Raw genomic sequence first — 25675 nt, forward strand, 5'->3', positions numbered from 1 at the left:
CACTGCACTCCAGCCTGGGCAACAGAGAGAGACGCTGTCTCAAAAAAAAAAAAAAAAGAATAATGGTCTCCAACTCCATCCAGGTTGCTGCAGATGCCATTATTTTGTTCCTTTTTATGGCTGAGTAGTATTCCATGGTGTGATTTAAGAGGTTTCCAGATTCACAGAAACTGCTGCTAGTGGCAATGATTTTGACAAAATAATAGAGCTGGAAAAGGTGCTGGCTGGGCCATAGCGCCGGCCTGAACGTGGTCGTGGTCCAATCCCACTGCCTCTGTGTCTCTTCACACTGGCCCTGTCTCCACAGTGGTGCTCCTGTACATCCTGCTTGGCACCATCGGGACCCTGGTGGCTGTGCTGGTGGCGAGTGCCCTCCTCTACAGGCACTGGATTGAAATAGTGCTGCTGTACCGGACCTACCAGAGCAAGGACGAGACGCTGGGGGGTAAGGTTACCTCCGCGTGCGGCCCTCTGACTTTTCCTCTCGGAATTGACTTGGAGCAGGACAACAGAAAATCCCATCACTACCCCTTGGCTTTGCTTCCTCAGAGTTACCTTATAAAAGAATTTCAAATGTCCCCTGCCAGCCAGGGCAGAGCATAAAGAAGGAGCTGAAGAAAGAAATGTCCCCACTGGATAAAGTCATGCCCCTGAGGTTTTGAGGCCTTCCTCCAGGTCTAGTGATCTCACACTGAGGAAGGCTGGAGAAACAGTTATTTTTTTTCATTCCAGTTGCCAGGAATCTTATAGGCAATGCTATTGTGAAACATGCTGAACTTAAAAACAATCTCTGTACAACCAACCTAAAGTAATAGGGCACATGACTGAACATCTCTGTGCCTTTGTTTCCTCATCTATAGAACAGGATTGTCATGGCACCAATTACAAAGGATGCTGTGAAGGCTCATTGATGTATTCTTAAGACACATTAAGTCTGTATTTATTTATTTATTTATTTATTTATTTTGAGATGGAGCCTTGCTCTGTCTCCCAGGCTGGAGTGCAGTGGCGCCACCTCAGTTCACTGCAATCTCCGCCTACCAGGTTCAAGCAATGCTCCTACCTCAGCCTCCTGAGTAGCCAGGATTACAGGCATGCGCTACCACGCCCAGCTATTATTTGTGTTTTTAGTAGAGACTGCTGGGTTTCACCATGTTGGCCAGGCTGGTCTCGAACTCCTGACCTCAAGTGATCTGTCTGCCTTGGCCTCCCAAAGTGCTGGGATTACAGGCGTGAGCCACTGTGCCCAGCCACATTAAGTATTTAGAATGGCGCCCAGCACACGGTAAATGCTCAGCATGTGCCGGGCGGTGACTGTTTCTTGAGGACTAGAGTGTATGCCTGCCATGTGTGTTAGCCACTTTAATGGTCACAGCAATCCTACCAGCCAGGCAGAGAGACAGGAAGTCATGTGCCTAAAATTGAACCACTGGAAGGCACTAGAGTTTGGGATTTGGGCACAGGTTGTCTGGCTTAAGAGATCTCATTAGTTGTTAACTCAGTTAGCCTCATCTGTAAAATGAGGGCTTTGAAGATGGTGGGAACGCCCCCGAAAGTGACAAGTCCTGTAAAATGCAAGCACTATTACTATGAATGACGTGCCTGTCAATATTTGAGGCAGGATAATCATGTTCATTGATGTTTGCTTCTTTGGAATAGAAGTGTTGCTTCTGTTTTTTTTCTAGTCCTGGAAATCTCTAAGGTTAGAAGGTTTGCAGTTTTAGTAAATGACTCTGTTGCTTAAAAAAAGCAGAATCCCTCTCTGCTGGATTTCAGAGATAATTATCTACCTTACTGAGAGGGCCCTCCAAACTCCAGTGCTTTCCCAAACTAGGAATTCAGTGAGGAGTTGTCAGATCCTTAGGGGAAGAAAGGGTGAATAAAGACCAGCATGGGAGGCTGGGTGTGGTGGCTCACACCTGTAATCCCAGCACTTTGGGAGGCCAAAGTGGGAGGAATGCTTGAGCTCAGGAGTTTGAGACCAGTCTGGGCAACATGGTGAAACCTGCCTCTACAAGAAATTTTTCAAAGTCAGCTGGGCGTGGTGGTGCCCCCCTGTAGTTCCAGCTACTTAGGAGGCTGAGGTGGGAGAATCACCTGAGCCCAGGAAGTCAAGGCTGCAGTGAACCATGATTACATCACTGCACTCCAGCCTGGATGACAGAGCGAGACCCTATCTCAAAAAACAAAACAAAACAAAACAAAACGGGGGGGCCGGGAGCAGTGGCTCTCATCTATAATCCCCGCACTTTGGAAGGCCCAGGCAGGCAGATCACCTGAAGTCAGGAGTTTGAGATCAATGTGGCCAACATGGTGCAATCCCATCCTTACTAAAAATACAAAATGTAGCCAGGCTTGGTGGCGGGCACCTGTAATCCCAGATACTCAGGGGACTGAGGCAGGAGAATCACTTGAACCGGGGAGGTGGAGGTTGCAGTGAGCCGAGATCACGCCACTGCACTCCAGCCTGGGTGACAGAACACGACTCCGTCTCAACAAAAAAAAAAAAGAAAGAAAGAAAGAAAGAAAGAAATTTATCAATCACATCTTTCTTTAGACTAGCTATTGAGAATACACACTAGAAATCCTTACGCCAAATGTTTTTAAGATTTATTTTAATAGCTTTTTTGAATGAAGGAAATTATGTAATCAATGTCTTAAAATGCTACTTACCTTAAGATTCTGGAACTTGTGTAGAAGAGTCAGTCAATCGGGAAACATTTACTTGTGTCCTTTCTACTTCGCAAAGACAATGTTTTAGTGATCAGATCTGGAGGCAGAATCCAGTTTTCAAGCGCAGGGATGCAGCGCCCTCTGTTGGCCAACCTAACATTTTTTAGCAAAATGACTGCTTTGAAGTTAATGCTGAGTAACCAAAATTTCAGAGATGTAGAATGTTAGAATTCTGGAAGACGTCAGAGATCATCTAATACTCCACTCTCTAATTTTATGACTAAATAAATGTAGTTTCCAGGTTATAGAAAAATTTTAGTTTGTTGGGATTTCACATGATATGGAAGGAATAGAGGCAACTATGGTGTGTTACACATTTAAACAGCACAGCACCTACCTGCCAGCCATGCTCCACAAGTCTCGTCCTTCCTACATGAGCAATGAGGTGCTTCATAGGTTAGTTTCCCAAACTCAGCTCTTTGGCATCCTCCTCTGTTGATTCTGGGACCTTCCTTTTTGGTACCTGGTACTTCCATCCACTGAGGCATCTTTCTAGGTTCACCTTGAACATGGTGTACTGCTAAACAGCACCAGCCATCAGTGCTATTGTTTGCCATTTTGTAACAATACTTTGACAGGGATTGTGGGAACTGCTGGAATACGAATCTGATGTACCCCATTCCAAAGCCTGTGAGTTAAGTGTTGGGATTTTCTACTTCTTCCAGTTAGTTCCGTAGTCTCAGTAATCATATGCATTTATAAAGTATGCATATGAAAATATAGGATATTTTCAAGCTCTCATATGTCTCTGTTGACTGTATTATTTTACATATTATATAAATCATTATTTTATAATACAGTCAACAGAGGCTTATGAGACCTTGAAAATATCCTATAACAAGTTCTATACATACAGTTTTCCATCTAGGATAGAGGGGAATGGACATTTATCTTGAACCTCCTGTGAGTCAGGTACCAAGAAATTCGTGTACATTATCTCATGAAACCCTCAAAACAGCCTGCCCAGGAGTTATGATTGTCTTTATTTTACATATGGGGATTCACATATCGGCGTATGTGCCATCAACTCTCCGAGGAAGTACTATTTCTCCTTGGATACAATGTGCTGGGTGTTAGCAGCACTTTGCTTACTGGATATCATCATGTTGGATGGGGCAGACTCCTGTCTGATGTGTGACTAATGAGACAGAAACACTGCAGGTGCAAAGAAGGCTCAGAGAAACTCCTGAGTGCATGTGATTTAATCAAAGAATGCCTCAGCCGTTTGATCTAACCTCGGTGAAAATGCAAACGTGCTTCATAAATCAGAATTCAGTTTGGGGTGAACAATCAATACCACTCAGTGGTATGATTTTGAAATGAATTTTTAAAGTCAATTTAGTAAGTATCCCAAATCTTATTTCTTATTCATTTACCATACATTTCAAGCATATATATGTGTACCATGATAGTAAAAAAAAAATATAAATGACTTATGTTTTTATAATGTTTCCTATTCTTCAGATAAAAAGGATTTCGATGCTTTCGTATCCTATGCAAAATGGAGCTCTTTTCCAAGTGAAGTCACTTCATCTCTGAGTGAAGAACACTTGGCCCTGACCCTATTTCCTGATGTTTTAGAAAACAAATATGGATATACCTTGTGTTTGCTTGAAAGAGATGTGGCTCCAGGAGGAGGTGAGTCCAACATGTCAAGAAAAACTACAATGCAAAAAGGGCGGTTCAATGCAATCTCCAAGTCTTTTTTGTCATTCTTTCTTTTGGAATATAGATCTGGGAGATTACACGAGGTTAGAGCATCTTGGGCAACAATACAGAAACTGTATGTTCCAGAGATGTGGTCCATTATCAAACAGATCCATCTTCAGGAGAAAACAATGATATGGGGCCCTAGGTGGCCCTTCTAGGACAAAGATACCTCTCCTCGTTTCGCAGCTGAAGGTTGTCTCGGTCACCCCAATTTAGTGGCCCCTCTGATTTCTGTAACTCTGCCTCCCACAAAGCTCTCTCGGCACCAGTCAAGCAGACTTCTCAGGCCTGGGCCGAGCCCTGGACACTCTGAGAGGTTCAGATCTCAGCCTGTCCTGCTGGCCTCCTCCTCCTCAGATATCCCCACCAAGGAACCTGGGATGTTCCATGGCTCCCATTATCCCAGCTTACCTAGTTCCAGTTGGCTTTGTTCCTAGAGGAATTGCCAGTTGGGGGAGACTGAACACAAAGCGGGGAATGTGAAGGTGAGAGTCACTACACACTGCAGCGTATCTCCAACTGGCAATAGAGCTGATACAGTGTAAGTGGTAGAGTAAACATGTCTCCCTTCCTCCTTATGTAAGAGAATCCATTGCAAGGACCTCTCTGACTCAAGGTTTAACAATATCAGTTGCAAATAATCAAATGTTTTATTTCCAGTGTATGCAGAAGACATTGTGAGCATTATTAAGAGAAGCAGAAGAGGAATATTTATCTTGAGCCCCAACTACGTCAACGGACCCAGTATCTTTGAACTGCAAGCAGCAGTGAATCTTGCCTTGGATGATCAAACACTGAAACTCATTTTAATTAAGTTCTGTTACTTCCAAGAGCCAGAGTCTCTACCTCATCTTGTGAAAAAAGCTCTCAGGGTTTTGCCCACGGTTACTTGGAGAGGCTTAAAATCAGTTCCTCCCAATTCTAGATTCTGGACCAAAATACGCTATCACATGCCTGTGAGAAACTCTCGGGGATTCACGTGGAACCAGCTCAGAATTACCTCTAGGATTTTTCAGTGGAAAGGAGTCAGTAGAACAGAAACCACTGGGAGGAGCTCCCAGCCTAAGGAATGGTGAAATGAGCCCTGACGCCCCCTCCCGGCCAGTCCCTGGGATAGAGATTTTGCTGGACAGAACTCACATCTCTGTGTGTGTGTGTTCAGGCTGATAGGAAATTCAGAGTCTCCTGCCAGCGGCGAGCAAGCTTGATGGACAATGGAATGGGATTGAGACTGTGGTTTAGAGCCTTTGATCTCCTGGACTGGACAGAGGGCGAGTGAATTCTCTAGACCTTGGATACTTTCAGTACACAACACCCCTAAGATTTCCCAGTGGTCCGAGCAGAATCAGAAAATACAGCTACTTCTGCCTTATGGCTAGGGACTTTCATGTTTACCATGTATTGTACATATGACTTTATGTATACTTGCAATCAAATAAATATTATTTTACTAGAAAGAGTGATTTGTTTTTTTTCTTTTTTTCTTTTTTTTTGAGACAGAGTCTCATTCTGTCACCCAGACTGGAATGCATGTTCTTGGCTCACTGCAACCTCTGCCCCCTGGGTTCAAGCAATTCTCCAGCCTCAGCCTCCCTTGTAACTGGGATTACACGCATGCACTCCCATGCCCGGCTAATTTTTGTATTTTTAGTAGAGACGGGGTTTCACCACGTTGGCCAGGCTGGTCTCGAACTCCTGACCTCAGGATATCTGCCCGCCTCAGCCTCCTGAAGTGCTGGGATTACAGGCGTCAGCCATCACATCTAGCCTTAGAAACAAAGAATTTCTGTAAAGAAGACAATTCTTACTCCATGGTCAGCCAACAACTCTGGGGCACAGAAAGCATAAAAGGTAAAGACTAACAGGACCCAGAATAGACAGGGCTAGGACTGGTTTCTACTGTGTCCTTATGCGAAGTGCCCACACTGGGTGGATGAACTAGAGGAAGAATCCCTTTTTTGGGGGTCAGCTGCAGCCTGTGCCAGGATATAGGCTTGGAAAGAAGAGTAGAGTTAATTTCAGTTCCTCCGTGTGATGTTGGCCAGAGATCTTTGTGTTAGGTATAAAAGTGTAAGTCCTTACCCTGGGCCCCTGGAAGTACAGACCAACTGGACCAAAGCAATCAGGCCAATGAAGGGACAAGGAATGGACTTGCAGGGACACACGAAGCAGAGAGACGGTGGCCAGAGTCAGCAGAGCAGCTAAGTCTGGGGAATAAGGATACACACTGGTTAAACGGCAGCAAGAATGGAATGTGAACAGAGCTGTAGCCTGAACCTTCTGCTGAGGCTGGCGACCCTGTGTGCTTCCGATTTGGGGGTCTCCCTTTAAGTCCTCCTAAGTAATGAAGTGATGGGCTGCAGGGCCATGAAACTGTTTCTAAGACACAAGGCCAATTTCCTCCTCGGAAGTGTATTTCCTTTACCCGAATTTAACCTGTAGTTAAAATAGTGTTCCACTCACATATGAATATCAAACTCTTATACTCTTGTCTTCTCTGCAGGAACAAAATGATTTATCGTCTGAGCAATAAATAAAAGCCATGTCTGGACTCGTTCACATGCAGTGTGTCACACCCACCAGTCTGGATGTGATCCAAGTTCAGAGTGGCTAAAAGTCATGGTCGCCTTGGGGCCTGTGTGAAACACTCTTTTGCTCTTTTTCACAGAGGCACCCACATCATAAAAACCACTGTGGCTTTGGCACCAAGCAACATCCTTGTTGGAAATTTCAGTGATAAAGTTAACGATGAGTTAAAGGGTATAAATTATTCTTGGAGGAAGTTTCTTGTGGGAAGGATCATTGCAGGGCCTCAGGGAGGAGAGACCCACGCTGTCACTGTACCATTGTGCTTTGCTGATGGCCAGGATCCCTGGCCTTCCTGCCAGCCATGCTCTGAGATTTAAGACTCAGACTTCTTTTGGCCAGTTTGTGCAGTTTATCCTAAGATAGATAATGCTAGAACCAAGCTATCCAGAGGTCCAGCGTTTTGACCTTAGCTTCATGGAAAATCAAATCCAGGTTCAGGTTAGCACGTACACAAAGGGAGAAATAGCCAGCTCTAATATTTACAGAACACACTCTTTCCAGGCTGCTAGGTACACTGAACGTAACAAAGAAGCATTCGAGACAGGGGGCTGTTTATATTTCTTACATGTCAGTTAACCACAACAAAGCAGACAACCCAAACAAATTTTCTATGTACGGGACACTGATTGCAATAGAACAATTGGACTCAGTGGAAAATAGTTAGAAAAGAGTATTGCTTCCCTCTCGCATCTTCTGAGGTGCCCGTATGTTCTAGTTCCTGGTGTACCTATTGTCCAAGTATGATTATTATAGTACTCTCTTTCACTCCGAAAAAGTGTCCTACCTTGAATGATGGCCACCCTCCCTCTAACACTCATCATAGAGTACTCCTCACTGACAGTTTTATGATAGCCTGAGCAGTTCTCACAGCTTTCCGAGTCCCTTTTGGGCTTTAATACCTACATTTAACATCTATATCATTTCTAGGTTAAAATTCTAGGTCAGATGGAGTCAACACCACCATCCTGTCTCTTCCTCCTAGTGCAGCTGTAAAGTCTGGATAAAAATGCATCGAAACTCAATTTGAGTACTCTGAAAAGGAAATAGAAGCAGACAGTTTGGGAAGACAATAATTCAAGGTCTCATAATTTGTCTCCAGTCTCTTCTGACTTGGACTCAGTATAGTCTGAAACTCAGAAGTAGACATCAGTGGTAACAGAAAGAGCTTCAGAAGAAGCACTCTAGTTCTGGCGTGAAGACTGAGGAAGAGTTTCCTAGCCCTCCCATATTTTCCCTTCCATGTTCTTTCACTACCCACTCTCTAAGCAATCCTGTGGAAGCAGCAGTGACACCACCAAAAACAGTAGCATTAGCGGCCCTCGAGAGCCTAAATCTCTGAGGAAGGGGAATTGTCCACCTTGATATGAGGACCTGTAGTCCCAATAGCTGTGGCATACCTCTGTTGATGTTTTATTCTTTCTTTATCCTCTTACCTTTTCGTTAGGTGGATGTAAGCAGTTGTAGGAAGTGCACTGCAGAGTGAGGTAAATAAAGCCTCAATGCTTTGGCCAGAGAACTGCACAGAGGAGGAAAGTACAGGCAGAAAGGAGCTCAGAAAACTGAACCCATAAAATTGTTTATAAACCTCTGGACTCATTCTCGAGCTGTGCATGTATGAATCTGATCCTAAAGGGAATACCATAAACTTTGAGAACTGAGCTATAGGAGAGATTACTTTCTGAGTTCCAGACTGGCCGCCGAAAGGTAGAAACATGAAGCAGGTCCAAATAGAACTGAAAGGCAGTGAAACAAAACTGAAATTGAAACCACAGGCTTAGTTTGGAGCCTTTATCCCATCCCAGTAGCTTAATTGCCTGTTGAAGCAGAAATAACATGATACATAATATTTCAACAAGATCTAGAATTGTATAACATAATATTTGAAACATCCAGGATGTAATTTGTTAAAAGCAAAATTATGACATTTTCTGATAGGATTTTCAATACAGGTAGAGGTAATGCAACATGAAGGAGGGCGGGTAAGGGGCCTAGATGATGGTAAGGTATCTGTTTCCCACTTGAAGTGGCACACTATTGATTCTGAGTAGAATGTGAAAATTGTGTGTAATATTTTATTCCATTGAGTAACCATTAACATGAACAAACAGAACGCCAAATATCGTTAAAACATGATGGACATAGAAATACTATTCAGCCTGTAAAAAGAAGGAATTTCTACAATGCGTCACAGTATGGACAGACCTTGAGGACAGTATGCTGTGTGAAATAAGCTGGACACGGAAGACAAATACTGCATCATTTCCTTTATGTGAGGTATCTAAAATAGTCAAATGCATAAAATCAAAGACTAAAATGGCGGCTGGAGGCTGGGGAAAATAGGAAACTCTTGATAAATAGACACAAAATATCAGATACGTGAAATGAATAAGCACTAGATGTGTGCTGCACCGCATTATGCCTATAGTCAATAACAATGTATTGTACACGTAAAATTAAGGTGATAGGCCTTATGTTGAGTGTTCTTTCCATAATAAAAATGTTTTGATGGAATAATCAAAATGTTTAAATATTCCAAAAGGAGGGAAGAGAAAAACAGAGGAACAAAAACTAAGAAAATAAACAGAAATCAAATAACAAAAAGGTAGGCGTAAATCCAAACATCATAATAATTACATTAAGTGTAAAATGTCTAAACACAATAATTATAATACAGAGATTATTAGAATAAACTTTTATAAATTTATTTAAAATCATCTTCAGTAAGCCCTTTATCAGATCTGACTTGATCAGAATCAGATTCAGCTAATTTGCTGTCTTCAAAGTTAGTGAAATCTTGGTCATTGTCTTGCATTCTCAGCACATTGTCTTTTGCAAGCTTATCTGAACAAGAAATTTAATCCCCTTACAATAAAAATGCTTTGAGTATAATGGTATAGGTAGTTTAATAAGATATAATTACATGAACATTAATTAAAAGAAAGAGTGCATATATTTAATAAATATGTTATTTATATATTCTTTAGAAATGAATAATCTATTAATAAACATATATTTATATGATAAATATGTTGTTTATTTATTTTATATACAGTATATGATAAAAATATATTAATACATTCTATTTGTTTCTAAATAAATAAACATATATGTGCGCACATTTTTTTGAGACAGGGTCTCCCTCCATTGCCCGGGCTGGAGTACAGTGGTGTGATCATGGCTCACTGCAGCCTTGACCTCCCAGGCTCAAGTAATCTTTTCACCTCAGCCCCCGAGTAGCTGGGACCACAGACGTGTAGCGCCACATCTGGCTAATTTTTTCATATTTTCTTTGTAGAGACAGGGTTTCACCATGTTGCCCAGGCTGGTCTTGAACTCCTGAACTCAAATGATCTGCCTGCCTTTGCTTCCCAAAGTGCTGGGATTATAGATGTGAGCCACGACGCCAGGCCCTGGAGTGCCTATATCAGCTAAAGGAGACTTTGGAGTAAGGAAAATTACCAGAGAGAAAAACAGATATTACATTATGATAAAAGGATAAATTTACCAAGCGAACATAACAATCTTAAATGTGTATGTGCCTAACAGCAGTGCTTCAAAATACATGAAGCAAAACTGACAGAACTAAAAGAAGGAAGAGACAAATCCACAACTGTAGTTGGAGACTTGAATATTATTCTCAAGTAGTGATAAAACTGGTAAACAGAAATTTATCAAAAATATAGGCCATGCATAGTGGCTCATGCCTGTAATCCCAGCACTATGGGAGGCCAAGTTGGGCAGATCACGAGGTCAGGAGTTCGAGATCAGCCTGACCAACATGATGAATCCCGTCTCTACTAAAAATACAAAAAAATTCGCAAGGCATGGTGGCATGTGGTTGTAATCCCAGCTACTCAGGAGTCTGAGGCAGGAGAATCGCTTGAACCCGGGAGGCAGAGGTTGCAGTGAGCCGATATAGCACCACTGCACTCCAGCCTGGGTGACAGAGGGAGATTCCGTCTCAAAAGAAAAAAAAGAAGAAGAATATAGAACAACATCTCTTAATTGTTGTTTTCTAGATCTACTTGACATTTATAGAATGCTCCACCCAATGACTGTAGAATACAGAATCTTTTAATGTACACACCAACCATCTGCTAAGATAGACCATATCCTAGATTGTAAAACAAACAATAACAAGAATTTAAAAACTGAAATTATACAAAGTTATGTTCTGTTTTTATAATGGATTTATAATGAATTCAGACTAGAGATTATTAACAGAAAGATGGTGGGAAAAATCTCAAAACATTTGGAAATTAAGTGACACATTTCTCAATCTACGGATAAAAGTGGAAGTCTCAAAGCAAATGAAATGATATTTTCAAATGAATAGAAATGAAAATGCAACATATCAAAATTTGCAAGATGAGACTAAAGCCATACTTAAGGGCAAGTATATAATATTAAGTGCTTACATTAGAAAAGGAAAATATATAAATTAATAATCTAAACTTCCACCTTAGGAAGCAGAAACAAATAATAAATTTAAGAGCAGAAATCACTACCATTGAATAACATAAAACAATAAACAAAAGCAATAGTACAGGAACCTGGTTCTTTGAGAGCATCAATAAAATTGAAAAACTCCTAGCAAGACTGACAAAAAAAAAAAAAAAAGAAAAAAGAAGAAGAAGAAGAAGGAAGACATAAATTACCAATATTAGTAGTGAGATAAGAGATATCAATACAGATCCTGCACATCTTAAAAGAATAAGGAAATGTTATGGATACTATATAAATACGTATTTGACAACCTAAATGAAATGGATAAATGCTCAAAAACCACAAGCTAAAAATACTCATCCAACATGAAATAAATAACCTAATTGGTCATAACTATTAAAGAAATTGAATTCATATTATTAAATTTCCAAAGATAAAGTCTTCAGACCCCAATGGTTTCACTGCCTAAATCTATCAAACATTTAAAGGAAAAAAAAATGTGAATCTTACACAATTTTTTTTTCAGAAAACAGAAGAAGGAACATTTCCTAAGTTATTCAAGTTATTATGAGTCCAGAATTTTTCTAATACCAAAACCAAACAAAAATTTATAAGAAAACTATAGACCAACATTCTTCATGTACATTGACACAAAAATATTCAAGAAAATGTTAACAAACTGAACCTCACAACATATAAATATAATAATGCACCATAACCAGGTGGAGCTTACCCTGGGTATTCAAGGCTGGCTTAATATTTTAAAATATTTCAGTGTAATTCTTTATATTAACAGACTAAGGAAGAACAAATGCATGATCATATCAACCAATTCCAAAAATATATTTGACAAAATTCACCATCCACTCATCATAAAACCTTTCAGCAAACTAGGCATAGACGGGAATTTTCTCATCATGGTAAAGTGCTCCAAGAACAACAACAAAAAAAAACAAAGTATAGCTGAAAAAGTCATACTAAATGGTGAAAGACTGTATGTGTGTTTTCTCTATAAGATGGGAAGCAAGGCAAGGATACTTACTCGCAGAATCCTATACAATCTTGTATGAAAGTTTTCATCAGTACAATAAGACAAGGAAAAGAAATAACATGCATGCTATTTGGAAAGAAAGAAATAAATCTCTCTCTTTTTCTGAAAAGTAATTTTCTATGTAGAACATCCAAGAAAGCTACAAAAAGATTCCTAGAACTGATAAGTGAGTTTAGCAAGTTCTCAGGATACAAGATTAACAATGTAAAAATCAAATATATTTCTATCTCTATTAAGAAACAATTGAAAACCAAATGGTACAGACATTACCATTTATAACAGTTCCAAAAAGAAAGAAGGAAGGAAGGAAAGAAGGAAGGAAGGAAGGAAGGAAGGAAGGAAGGAAGGAAGGAAGGAAGGAAGGAAGGAAGGAAGGAAGGAGGAGAAAAGGAAAGCAAGAAAGAAAGAAAGAGAGAGAGACTTAGGTATAAATCAACAGAATGTGTGGATGTTCTGTAAGCTGAAAACTATGAAATACTTATGAACAAAATTAAAGAACAATTAAAGAGAGAAGCATAGCATGTTTGGTGATATAAAGATTCAACATATTGTCAAATCAACAATCCCCTTTACATTGATTAAGAGGATTAACACAATTCCAACCAATATTCCAGCAGAATTTTTTGTAGTTATAGGCAAACTAATTCTAAAATATATGTGGGAAGGCGAATAAACTAGAAAAACCAAAGGTATTTGGAAAAGAAAATAAAGTTGGAGGAGTCATGCTACATGATTTTATGAATCAAGAAAAAGTTACAGGAACCAAAATGGTGTGATATTAACAAAGTAATAGATCGATGGAACTGAGTAGGAAGTCTAGAAATACATCCACACAAATATGGCTTATTGATTTTGACAAATTTTCAAAGGAAATTCAATAAAGAATAGAGTTTTAAACAAATGGTGTTGCATCAATTGTGCTATGAGATGAAGCTCACAGCTTATACAAAATTAACTAACAATAGGCCATAGATCTCAATGTGAAACCTAAATCTATAAAACTGTTAGAAGAAAACATGACCTGGGATTAGAGAAAGAGTTCTTAGATGTAACACAAAAAACACGATCCATAGAGAAAAAAAAAGTTGGAGTTTAACAAAAATTAAAACCTCTTTTTCTGAGAAAATCACTGCTAAAAGGATGAAAAAAAAAACCAACCAAGCTTTAAACTGAAAAAAATTACTTAAAAGTCACAAGTCCAACAAAGGACGTGTGCTGAGAATTTATAAAGATCTCTCTAAACTCAATAATAGAAGTAGCTATCAATTAAAAAAGGAGCAAAAACTTGAAGAGACATCTTGCTAAAGAGGATAGACAGATGGCAAATAGACACATGTAGACACATGAAAAGATATGCAACATCACCATCCGCTAGGAAAATGGAAATTAAAGCCAAAGGAGAAAACACACACACACACACACACACACACACACACACACACCATGAGGCACATAGAGGAAAAAAAAGAAACTTAACAACACGAAATGGTGACGATATAGAGAAACTAGAACTCTCATATACTACTGGTGAGAGTGCAAAATAGTGCAGCCACTCTACAAAACAATTTAACAAGTCCTTATAACGTGACTTCCTTACTAGATGCCCCAGAAATCCCACTCATAGGTATTAACCCCGGAGAAATAAAAACTTGTGTTCACACAAAATCCAATACACAAATGTTTATTGTGGTTCTACTCATAACAACTCACACCTAGAAAAACTCAAGGGCCTTCAACCAGTATGTGTCAGCTAAAGTCCAATCAAAAGACAGAAATCACCTAGTAATTTTAAAAGGGATATTGTGGTGTAAATAATTATTTGCCTATGATGAGAGACTGATTATAAAGACATGAATAGAACTCCAAAGAGTACCTCAGGGCTGAGAGATAGTGGAAAGACAAGGTTGGAAGTGGTCCCCTCCCCAAGGCTGGGGTTCAGACATCACTAGAAGAGGTGTGGTGTAGCCCACTGCATGGCAAGGAAGGTCTCCTACTTGCCTGGGTCAGAGCTAGTTCACAGTTGCTGGGAAAGCTGGAAGCAAACCTGTGGGGTGCAGTCAAGCATGGCTGGTGGGCAGACACGCAGCATGGCCAGGCATGACTGCTTTAGGGTGCAGGCGAGCTGCAGTTGATATGGGGGTACACAGGGCATTTGGAATGCCACTGTAGGCATGTGGCCTGGAGTGCACGGTGTCCACATGAGGAAGATGTTGGGAGGTGATCACCTGGCTTAAGCTAGTACTGCCAGGTCACTGAGTGATGGCTTCCTCTGGATACAGCTAGTGCAGGGCACCAACAGATGTCTACACACACACACACTGCTGCCTGATGGTGCAGCACAAGTGAGAAAAAACAGAGCACAGCAGCTGGAACCAGACGAACCCTCCTGTAATGCTTGTCCAACTCCCTGTGCTGAAGAAGTGAATATTACGCTCACTGTATAGGATGAATGCTTCAAAAATCCAATCCATTACACAGAGCAGGTACTGAATGGTGAATTCAGAGCTGTGAGATAATACACTGATAACTGGTGATACATTGATAACTGGTACAGGGTGAATTAATTAACAAATAGTTGTACAAGCAAACCATGAAATACTTGTCAGCAATACGAAAGAATTCACCACTGAGACATGCACCAGCTTGGATGAATCTCAATGCAGTATGCTGGGTAGAAAAAGCTAATCTCTAAAGGTTACATGATTCCATTTCTATGACATTTTCAAAAAGTCAAAACGGTGACAAAACAGATTTGTGGTTTCCAGGAATTAGGGAAGGAGGAGGGTGGGTCTCAAAGAAAGAGCATGGAACCTGATTGTCTTGGTGATTACGTGAATTTACATCCGGATTTAAATGCACACAATTGTAAATCAAACAAGCTAATTTTATTGTATATTAATTTAAAAATAAAAATGTAAACCCATTCTCCCTAACCCTACCAAGATGCCCACTGCTCCTGGTGCACCTCATCTTCTGCCTCAAGCAGTAAAGCCCTTAATGCTCCATTCTTCCAACGTGACTCTAACCTGGTGATTCTGCACAGCATTCACCTGGTTCATGGGGAACTGGGTGCCCACTTTCCCTACCATTGCTCCCAGGCTTCCCTCTCTTTCCTCGCTCTCCAGCTGCATTTGTTCCTGCTGATCTCACACTGTCAATGATATCCTGCTGAGGATCAGGCACCAGTCTGATTTTTGAAACCCAAGGAAAAGATTATAAACTCGTTGAAGACTTTTTTTACTTGTCTACATTCCAATGACATAGATTCTGTGGGGATGAGAACTCAGCTCTGTACACCTTCAGCAGGGGTGAAATGTCAGTCTTCCCCGATGGCAGACAAGCCTCTTGTCTATGAGTTGTGACCTTGGAGCTCTCTAACTGGGGGGCTGTAGTGAGTTTTACATAGGTCTCTGGGAATGTGATTGCTGGACCAGTTTGCCTGCCCTTAGCAAGTCCTGCAAGGGTTTTGTCCAGCATCTCTGTTTGAACTGAGAGTGCACTTGTCACTCTAAGTCCTTAAATTTGTCACGTTTGCCAAAATTCAAGGTCAACTGAAAAAGGCCCTATTTAACCTCTGATTGTACCCACCCCCAGGTAAGTTTCTGTGCCCTTTAAAAAAAACAACTATATACAAGCAAGTCTCTGACCAGAACTTGGCACAATTAACTATCACTTACTGGCTATTCTTACCTTTGTACTCTGGTTCATTTCACGTCTAGGAGTTTTTCATAAGCCCCACAACTGTAACTGGATTATTGAACAGGCTGAGTTTACTAAGACATCTACAGAAAATGGCACTGCTCTTCTCCCACCATTGCCTCACTACATTTTTTAAGGTCTCATTTGCTTCTGCTGATCAGATCCCATAAGAAGCTATTTACTAATCAACCATTCAATTACAGATGGATGATCGTGTATGCAATTGTACTTTAAGTCCAACTAAAGCTAATTGCAGCTATGTGATGGAGAAAACGTTACATGTTCACCAAAACCATTTTGTTTTCCTGAACACACAGCCACTTTTCCCAGCCTTCTTTGTAGTTGGTTTGGGTCATGTGACTAATATTTTCTAGAAGGAGAGTGGATGTGACAGGGTGATTTCTAGACTGAGGCAATGCAGATATAACTTTTGCACACTTTGTCTCGCCCATCGTGACCTTAGAGGCTACATGCTCAAGCTGCATGGCCACATGACAAAGGTCTTCCTTACCCACATTTGAACTATAATACGGCACAAAGTAAACTACCTGTGTTCAGCCGCTGAAGTTTCTAGATGATTTATTATTGCTGTGGCATTTAAAGTGTCCTAACTGACAGAAAAAGTACAGTCTTCTGTTCTCTTCCTTAACGTCTCAGAGTGAGGGTTTTCTCATCTGAAACCGTCCAGGTTTTCAGAGTTAAGAAATTCACACTGAAACAGTTCTCTTTTGGTGGACAGCATCCTGATTTCCCTCTGTGTTCTTCTGTCTCATTTTCCCACATAATTCCTCCTTCTTGCCTTCTGATTCTGCGCTATGTGCCTGTGACAAGGCAGTTCAGGCGATCATTGCTGAACTGAACTGAGCTCTTTGTGTACCATCACACAAGGGAAGATACTAATGAAGAATCCTTCCCACCCCATTTCTAGACTTGCACAACAGGTATTGACAACTTATTCCAGTAGGTACTATTTCCAACAGTTTTCTTTTCTTTTCTTTTTGAGATGGAGTCTCATTCTGTCGCCCAGGCTGAAGTGCAGTGTCATGATCTTGGCTCACTGCAACCTCTGCCTCTCGGGTTCAAGCAATTCTCCTGCCTCAGCCTCCTGAGTAGCTGGGATTACAGACACGTGCCACCACACTCAGCTAATTTTTGTATTTTTAATAGAGATGGGGTTTCACCGTGTTGGTCAGGCTGCTCTCGAACTCCTGACCTCGTGATCCACCCGTCCCGGCCTCCCAAAGGGCTGGAATTACAGGCGTGAGCCACTGCGGCAGGCCACCTCCAGTGCTTTTCCAAGTCTTTCTGATCTTCTCTCTTAAAATTAACTAAATGTCTCTTCCCTTTTGCCAGGTAGGTACAGTATAGGCATTTCTCAAAGGAAACAGAATACACTGCAATGCCATCATTTAGCATATTTCTCAGTAAAATACGATTCACTGTGAATGCACAAGTGTGGGTACCTTATTGCAGGTGGGTTTAATTGGTATGATCAATTACAATCACATGTACCCATCCAACATCACTGGTCCTCATCCAACAACATACACAGACACTGAACTCAGTGGAATAGGGCTGGCTGCTCTGGCAGGAGCACATGCAGTGTAGCTTGCAAAGATATTCTTGGTCATTTGATTTCCTACAGAACCATCACTTTCTCCATGCCATGAGATTCCTATCAACATTGCCAAAATAGCCTCATTTTGGGTATCCTACCAGTCTTGATCCTCAGGGCTTATATCACTATTTCATATAAAATTGTGAACAGTCTGTGACTTTTGTATGAGGGACTTACAAACCCTGGGTGCTCTTGGTTGTCAAACTAAACTCAGCACTGGTTAGGCCACTCCCTTGAGTCTGGAGGAGGCAGAGCCAATGTCTGGGCCCTGAATTTTGCCCCTGCCCCTGCTGTCCTTTGCCTCAGAAGCCCATTATCGTTTCTCACACAGAAAACATCCTGACTCTGATTAGAAACCCTCTTACCTGAGCAATTCCAGCAATGACTTTGGACCTAGAACCATGTGCACAAATTCATTTGCCTACAAAATGGCATAATCCGACCCAAGCTGGTTCAATGATCAAAACATGACCTCATTGTAAAAGGCTTTTTATTTTCATTTTTTTTGAGATAGGGTCTTACTCTGTTGTCCAGGTTGGAGTGCAACAGCTCAACCACAGCTCACTGTAGCCCCAACCTCCTGGGCTCAAGCAATCCCCCGACTCAGCCCTCTGAGGAGTTGGGACTAGCTGGGACTACAGGTATATACCACCATGCCCCACTTTTAAAATTTATTATTGTTAGTTTTTGTAGAGATGAAGTCTTGCTATGTTCCTAGCACTGGTATCAAACTCCTGGGCTCAAGGGGTCCTCTCACTTTGGCCTCCCAAAGTGCTTAGATTATAGGCAAGAGCGACCACTCCCACCTGATCCAAGAAGCTTTCAGCTTCCTGTACATCTGAGCTCCTGGTAAATATCCCATGGACAGGTCCTGCCTACTGGTTGACAAGAGCCTGTTACCCACCCACCCCCACTTCTAGCCTCATACATTTCTGGAAACACATGTATTGTGTTTCCCAGGCCTTCTTTGCCCACTCTTCACTAATTGTCTCTTATCGATGTTAGGGTTTGTTTGTTTTTGTTTTTGTTTTTTTTGTTCAGGATCATGCTTTCGTCTATGTGTCATGAAGGTGATGGAGAAGTGAAGTATTCAAGCAAAGGGAAGGATGTCTTATCAGTTATGGAAGTTCAGGCTAGCAGGGAAATATCTGGGGACAGCATGGTATTGCTAGCCCATGTTAAAGAGGTGGGGATATTTATCTGGGCCTCGACTTAAAGCGTTGGGGGAGACTAAATATGGAGGTTTAGAATCTTGCTCTCACCTTCTGAGGCACCCTTCACCCTTGGCAGATTAGGTATAAAAATACTTCCTGGCCTCTGCTTCAGTGCTCACCCAGCTGGTAGCTACAGGATCAGTTCTGCAGCAGAGCTTTCTGGGATAAGCAGTTCATTTCAATGATTTAATACAGATGGATCTTTGAAGGGTCTCTCTAGTGCTTTATCAAAAACCCTCCCTTTGTTAAAGACTGATAATCATGAGTGTTACATCGTTACGGGACGTAAACACTGTCTTGTAACAAAGAACAGATTTCAGAAGTTAAAAGCTAGCTGTGGAAGCATCCCGTACCAGGGATATCAGCAGATATACTCTTCTGTTTTAATAGAGTACCAAAGAAAACTCAGGTTCTGCCAATTGAGACAACAAAGAGAACAAATTCTTTTCCAGGTCACAGTTAGCTTCATCACAGGAAGCCAGAGCCAGGCCATGGAAAGCTCTCCTAAAGATTTCTTCTATGAACTGAATTGTGTACCCCTAAAATGCACATGTCGAAGCCCTACCCCTTAACCTCCAGTGTGACTGATTTTGGTGATATGCTCTTTAGGAGGTAAAATTAACGAAGTAACAAGGGTAGTACCCTGGACCAAAAGTATTATTGTCCTTGCAGGAAGAAACACCAGAGATTCTCTCTTTCTCGCACTAGCTTGCACAGGAAAAAGGCCACATGAGGATACAGCAAGAAGGCAGCTATCTACAAGTGAAGAAGAGAGGCCTCACCAGAAACCTAATTAGCTGCCACCTTGATCTTGGACTTCCCAGCCTCCAGAATCATGAGAAAATAAATTTTTGTTGTTTAAGCCACCCAGTCTGTGGTAATTTGTTATAACAGCCTGAGCAAAGTAATACGGTTGCCAAGCTTACCCGGATGTGTGATGCTGGAGATGATATGAAGCAGGCAGAAGCCTTGAAGGAGGAATAGATTTATCTGGACTAATCATAGAAAATGGAAGGTGGCAGTGGTCACTGGCATGGGAGTTGGTTCTTTAAAGACGAATTGTGAATAAAGTTCAGCTGATTTCCTCCACATTCATGCATGTACTTGAAGACTAAGTAAAGGAGAAAACTGCAGTCTCCTCTGGTCCACGGAATTGTCCACATCTCATTGGCTTACGTTTTCCATGTCCATTTATCTAAACTGCCTGAATATCTGTCAGCAATCCTTCTGCTAACAAAAACAGCCTCTTCCCAATGTCAGAACATGTTATCCACCTACCTTAATGAGAATCAGTGTTCCTCGAAATCCAGTGTCATGGTCCCCCTAAGGGAATAGGAATTTAGTTGAGGAAAGAAATAAAAGAGGGAAAACAGACTCACCAGGCATTCCTAACATAGGTGGTGGTGGTGATAGGTGATGGGTTGAGTGGGGTGGAAGTGGGAGGGGATCAGCTCTTGGAACAAAGAGGAAAGATTAGGGAAGATACAATTGCTGGCTCAGCTGTTTTAGACTGGATTCAACTAGCCCTGTGACTCATTGTCTAAACAGTGGTGACTGGTGACAATGTGGGTAAGTAGAGAAGGATGACACATTTCATTTTTAACCACCTGGCTGTCGTATTTCAACCATCCAATAAATTTAGGATGTTTTGTGGACAAGTAACTTATTAGGAAGTATTATAGGATTCTAAAGGACATTAGACTTCTACCTATATGGAGTTTATAATCGCTTTGAAATAAAATGAATCGAATACTTTTCTAGTATGAATTCTGTATTAAGCATTTTTCTTTCTGTTATGTGCCATGTCACCTAATCCTCAAACATCTTTAGAATAGGCATCCTCATCATAATCATCATCATCGTGGATAAAGTAGCTGAGACTGAAAGAGGTTTAAGATGTGCCCAAGTTCACATAGCTTCAAATTTTTCCCCCTTGCAAAGTTTGTATTCCTTTAGGGAAGCTATCATAGTAGAACTGTAAGAATCTGACATTAACTCTGGTGTGAAGATCTGTCTTATTACGAAGCTTACATTCATGCCCACCCCATCCACCCACACTACACTGTGGTATTTCCCCTCTCCTTCCATACTGGGGGGTCTCCTGGACTTGATTTTACCTTTATCAGGCCGCTCTGTTTCACTCTGAGTAGTGGAAGTTTGACTTTGGGGAGCAGAGAGAGAGCTCAACTTTCTGTCCTGAAAGCAGGGTCATAGCTTTTGACTTCCCTCCAGCTTAAGATACAGGCTTTCAATTTAGGGGTATGATATACCAGAACTTGATCCAAGGCCATCCAGCTTAATTGCTAGCTATGGTCTTGGAAAGCAAATCATCTTTCTGGACAGCATTGACCAATTCTCTATCACTACTCTTTTTCATTTGTCTTCCTAAAAAAGAATGTAAATTTGAGCCCTGACAAAGTATCAAGAATTCAGGGGCAAGCAACAGACACTTTAGTCTCAGAGTGCTACACAAATACTTTCTGGTGAAGTCAACTATGACCACACATTATGGGAAGGAAGAAAAGGTGTGCTGATTATTTTGTTGAAAACTATTCTTGGAGAGAAATGACTTTCTAATTCATGATGTGTAAAATATGGTATCAGTTCAGCTTTTTTTTTTTTTTTTTTCCTTTGGAGTTTCTCTAAAACAAAAGTTGCCTCTAGAAAAAACTGAGGGTAAAAAGGGAAGAATGTTCCCTAAGCTCCTCTTCTGGCTATGCACAGTTGAAACCCTGGGGGATGGGAGATTCTCTTGCCATGTGTACCACCCTCAATTAGTCCCATGAGGGAAGACAGGATATGGCAACCTAAATTATAAGGCACCCACTGGGGAGAGGAGGTCTGGCCATTCCTTCCCTGCCACTGGGCTCTACATGTGAGCGCGTTTCTATGAACAGATGACAAGAACCACAGGGATTCTTGGGACTGGCACCAAAAAGGGGTCAGGAAGGCAGGTCAGAGGAGGTCAAGTTTCTACAACCAATACAGTTATCTGAATAATTAGATCAAAACTGTCAGGTATCCAATAGCTTGCTGCTGACCTAAAATTCCAGGATGATTCTTTTAACTCTCTGCCTTGCAAGTGAAAACTGTTTATATTTTCCCTTCACCATCACAAGTATAAACAGAAAAGCGCCCAGCACCCTGCGATACTCCGATGCACCTGTGAATGGATCTTTTCCAAGAAATTAAGTTAACTGATAATTATTATTTGGATCATATTACCATGTAGACACATCAAGATGAATTTGGTTTCAATTAACTATGAGGCTCCAACTATAAGGCTCCCACTTATCAATTGCCCTGACCCTTCCTAAATGTCTGCATCCTCTTTCTAGACAGAGAAACCTGCACAACACAAGTGTCTTATTTTAACATCACACCCTCTTCCTGAGGCATCTTTTTCTTTCCTGTTATTCCCAGGATAGATGACAGCACATTCGGCGCATCATTTGAATGAATGCAAGTCCTGCTCATTTCCGTTTCATCCTCTCCCTGCTTTTTATTACTTAGTGTTTCCTATGTGCCACACTGTTGTAAGCACCCTATGAATATTAACTCATTTAATTAATTGTGGTAATTTTTATTAATTTGATCTTCATTATTTTGTAAGTGGACATCAGGTTTTCCAGCGCCATTTGTTGAAAAGGGTATTCTTTATATATTGAATTGTTCTGACACACTTGTCAGAAATCAATTGATCATAAGGGAAAAGGATTTCTGGACTATTCATCATGTTCTATTGCTCTGTATGTCTATTCTTATGCCAGCATCTCATTAATTTGATTACTCTAGTTTTGTAATAAGTTTTGAATTTGAGAAGTATCAATTTTCCAAATTTGATCTTCTTTTAATAAGATTTGTTGGGCATATTCCTTATGAATTTCAGGACCAGCTTATTAGTTTCTGAAAAAGGAAAAAAGACACAATTTTGGTAGAGACTGTGTTGAATCTGTAGTTCTTTTTATTATTATTATACTTCAAGTTCTGGGGTATATGTGCAGAACGTGCAGGCTTGTTACATAGGTATACACGTGCCATGGTGGTTTGCTGCACCCATCAACTCGTCTCCTACATTAGGTATTTCTCCTGTTATCCCTCCCCTAGCTCCCAACTCCGTGACAGGCCCTGGTGTGTGATGTTCCCCTCCCTACGTCCATGTGTTCTCATTGTTCAACTCCTGCTTATGAATGAGAACATGCAGTGTTTGGTTTTCTGTTCTTGTGAAAGTTTGCTGAGAATTATGGTTTCCAGCTTCATCCATGTCCCTGCAAAGGACATGAACTCATCCTTTTATATGGCTACATAGTATTCCATGGGGTATACATGCCACATTTTCTTTATCCAGTATATTATTGATGGACATTTGGGTTGGTTCCAAGTCTTTGCTATTGTGAATAATGCCACAATAAACATATGTGTGCATGTGTCTTTATAGTAGAATGATTTATAATCCTTTGGGTGTATACCCAGTAATGGCATTAGAGGGTCAAATGGTATTTCTAGTTATAGATCCTTGAGGAAACACCACACTGTCTTCCATGATGGTTGAACTAATTTACACTCCCACCAATAGGGTAAAAGCATTCCTATTTCTCCACATCTTCTCCAGCATCTGTTGTTTCCTGACTTTTTCATGATTGCCATTCTAACTGGCATTAGATGGTATGTTGTTGTGGTTTTGGTTTGCATTTCTTTAATTACCAGTGATGATGAGCATTTTTCTTATGTCTGTTGGCTGCATAAATGTCTTCTTTTGAGAAGTGTTTGTTCATATCTTTGGCCCACTTTTTGATGGGGTCATTTGTTATTTTCTTGTAAATTTAAGTTTTTTGTAGATAGTTCATTTTTGAGACAGTTGACTACATAACAATATTAAGTCTTCTGATGCAGGAACAGAGATATCTTTCCATTTATTTAGATCTTCTTTACGTTCAACAATTTTTTTTAGAGTACAAGTGTGACACTTTTTTGATAAACTTATTCCTAAAACTTGTATTTTTTGATGCGATTATAAATGGCATTGTTTTCTTAATTCTGTTTTGTTTTATTGTCACTATAAAACACAATTTGCTTTTGCATATTGATCTCATATCCTACAAGCTTGTTGAATGCATTTATTATATCTAATGTTTTTTAGTCAATTATTCAGGATATTCTATTTAAATATTTTAGAATAATCTATTTAAAAGATTATACAAATGGAAATAGTTTTATTTTATCCTTCCAATCTGAATGCCTTTTATTTCTTTTCATTGTCGAAATGCCCTGACTAAAAGTAGCTCTAGCAGAATACTGAATGGAAGCGGCAAGAGTGTATCTCCTTGTCTTGTTCCTGTTCTTTCAGGGACATGTATTTAGTCTTTCCCCATTAAGTTTGATGTTGGCTGTGCATTATCACGTTGAAGAAGTTCCCTTCCATTCCTGACTTGTGGAGTGTTTTTAAAATAAAAGGTTGTTGATTTTGTCAAATGCTTTTCTCAGTCTGTTGAAATGGTCATGTGGTTTTGCCTTAATTCTACTGATATGCATGTTACATGAAATAATTTTTAAATATTAAACCAACCTTGCCTTCCTGAGATAAATCCCACTTTGTATACATAAGTTTGAATTCTTACGTCTTCTTCATAGATTGACACTTTTCTTTTTCTTAAATGTCCCTCTTTAGCTCTAGTAACATTTATTATTTTAAACCCTATTTTGTCAGTGTAAAGCCACTCAAGCTCTCTTAGCATACTGTTTGTGTGATAAATCTTCCCATTTTCTTTTTTATTTTCAACCTACTGGTATCTTTGAAACTAAATTTTTTTTCTGCCTAAAACCCAGGTATTTTAGATGATATCTTGTAGCAATTCTTGATGCTGCTTTCTCTCCCTCCCCAAACTCCAGGGCTTTTTGTTGCTTAATTGTTTGCTGTTTGTTTAGTGACTTGGTTGGACTATATCAGCAAAGTCTATTTCCCGGTGCAGCTTTTTATGTTGCTCCTCAGCCAGTGAAGCCTAGGGCATGGTTATAATACCCCTAAGTCCTTTCTCCTTTCCCCCAGAATAACAACGGTTTTAGCAGGCTTTTCTGACTTTCTTTCAGTGATCTGTTAAGCTTCTAGCTGGTCTGTTGTATCTATTGATATCACCCTCAACTGTTAGCCTCCAGTAACTGCTGGTTGATATGGCCTATTGTTTTCGACAATGCCTTGGGTCTTAAATTACTCCACAGTGTGATCCATTTAAAGTCAGGCCCCTTTGCAGGGTAATCTTTGAGAGCAGTCTTTGAGACATGTTATAATCTCAGGAGAGCTCTTTTCATCCATCTCTTTTTCTGGTTCTTCTGTTAAACTTCCAGTTGTTCTACTCTTTAACTTACTGCAATCATGGGGTTACTAGCTTTACTTCCTTGCTCACAACCTAAATCTTCATTGTTTTTGACAGTGCCCTTAGGCTTGAACGTCTCTATATTTTGTTCCAACTAAAGTTAGTCTACTTAGAGTTAGCTATAGAGTTCTCTGTTCTATAGCCTGTCTCCTCTCCTTGGCAGAACCTCTGTTCCACTACTCTGGAGATGGGGACAGAGACAGTAACCTACTTCTCTTGGAGAGATACCCCTGATGTGTCAGTG

The 25675-nt window shown here is 40.5% G+C and overlaps 1 protein-coding gene across 1 annotated transcript in view; it reads left to right on the forward strand.

Annotated features, from left to right (window-relative positions):
- IL18RAP (interleukin 18 receptor accessory protein) overlaps positions 1-5893 on the forward strand; it is a 32977-nt gene extending 27084 nt beyond the window's left edge. Inside the window, exons 10-12 of the mRNA XM_011956611.1 lie at positions 308-445; positions 4198-4371; positions 5104-5893. Of these exons, the coding sequence (XP_011812001.1) occupies positions 308-445; positions 4198-4371; positions 5104-5519 (728 nt within the window). The 3' untranslated portion in view covers positions 5520-5893. The remainder of the gene's footprint in view (positions 1-307; positions 446-4197; positions 4372-5103) is intronic.
- The last annotated feature ends 19782 nt before the right edge of the window (positions 5894-25675 follow it).

This window comes from Colobus angolensis, unplaced genomic scaffold, assembly GCF_000951035.1.
Source record: "Colobus angolensis palliatus isolate OR3802 unplaced genomic scaffold, Cang.pa_1.0 Scaffold42, whole genome shotgun sequence".
NCBI lineage: Eukaryota > Metazoa > Chordata > Mammalia > Primates > Cercopithecidae > Colobus > Colobus angolensis.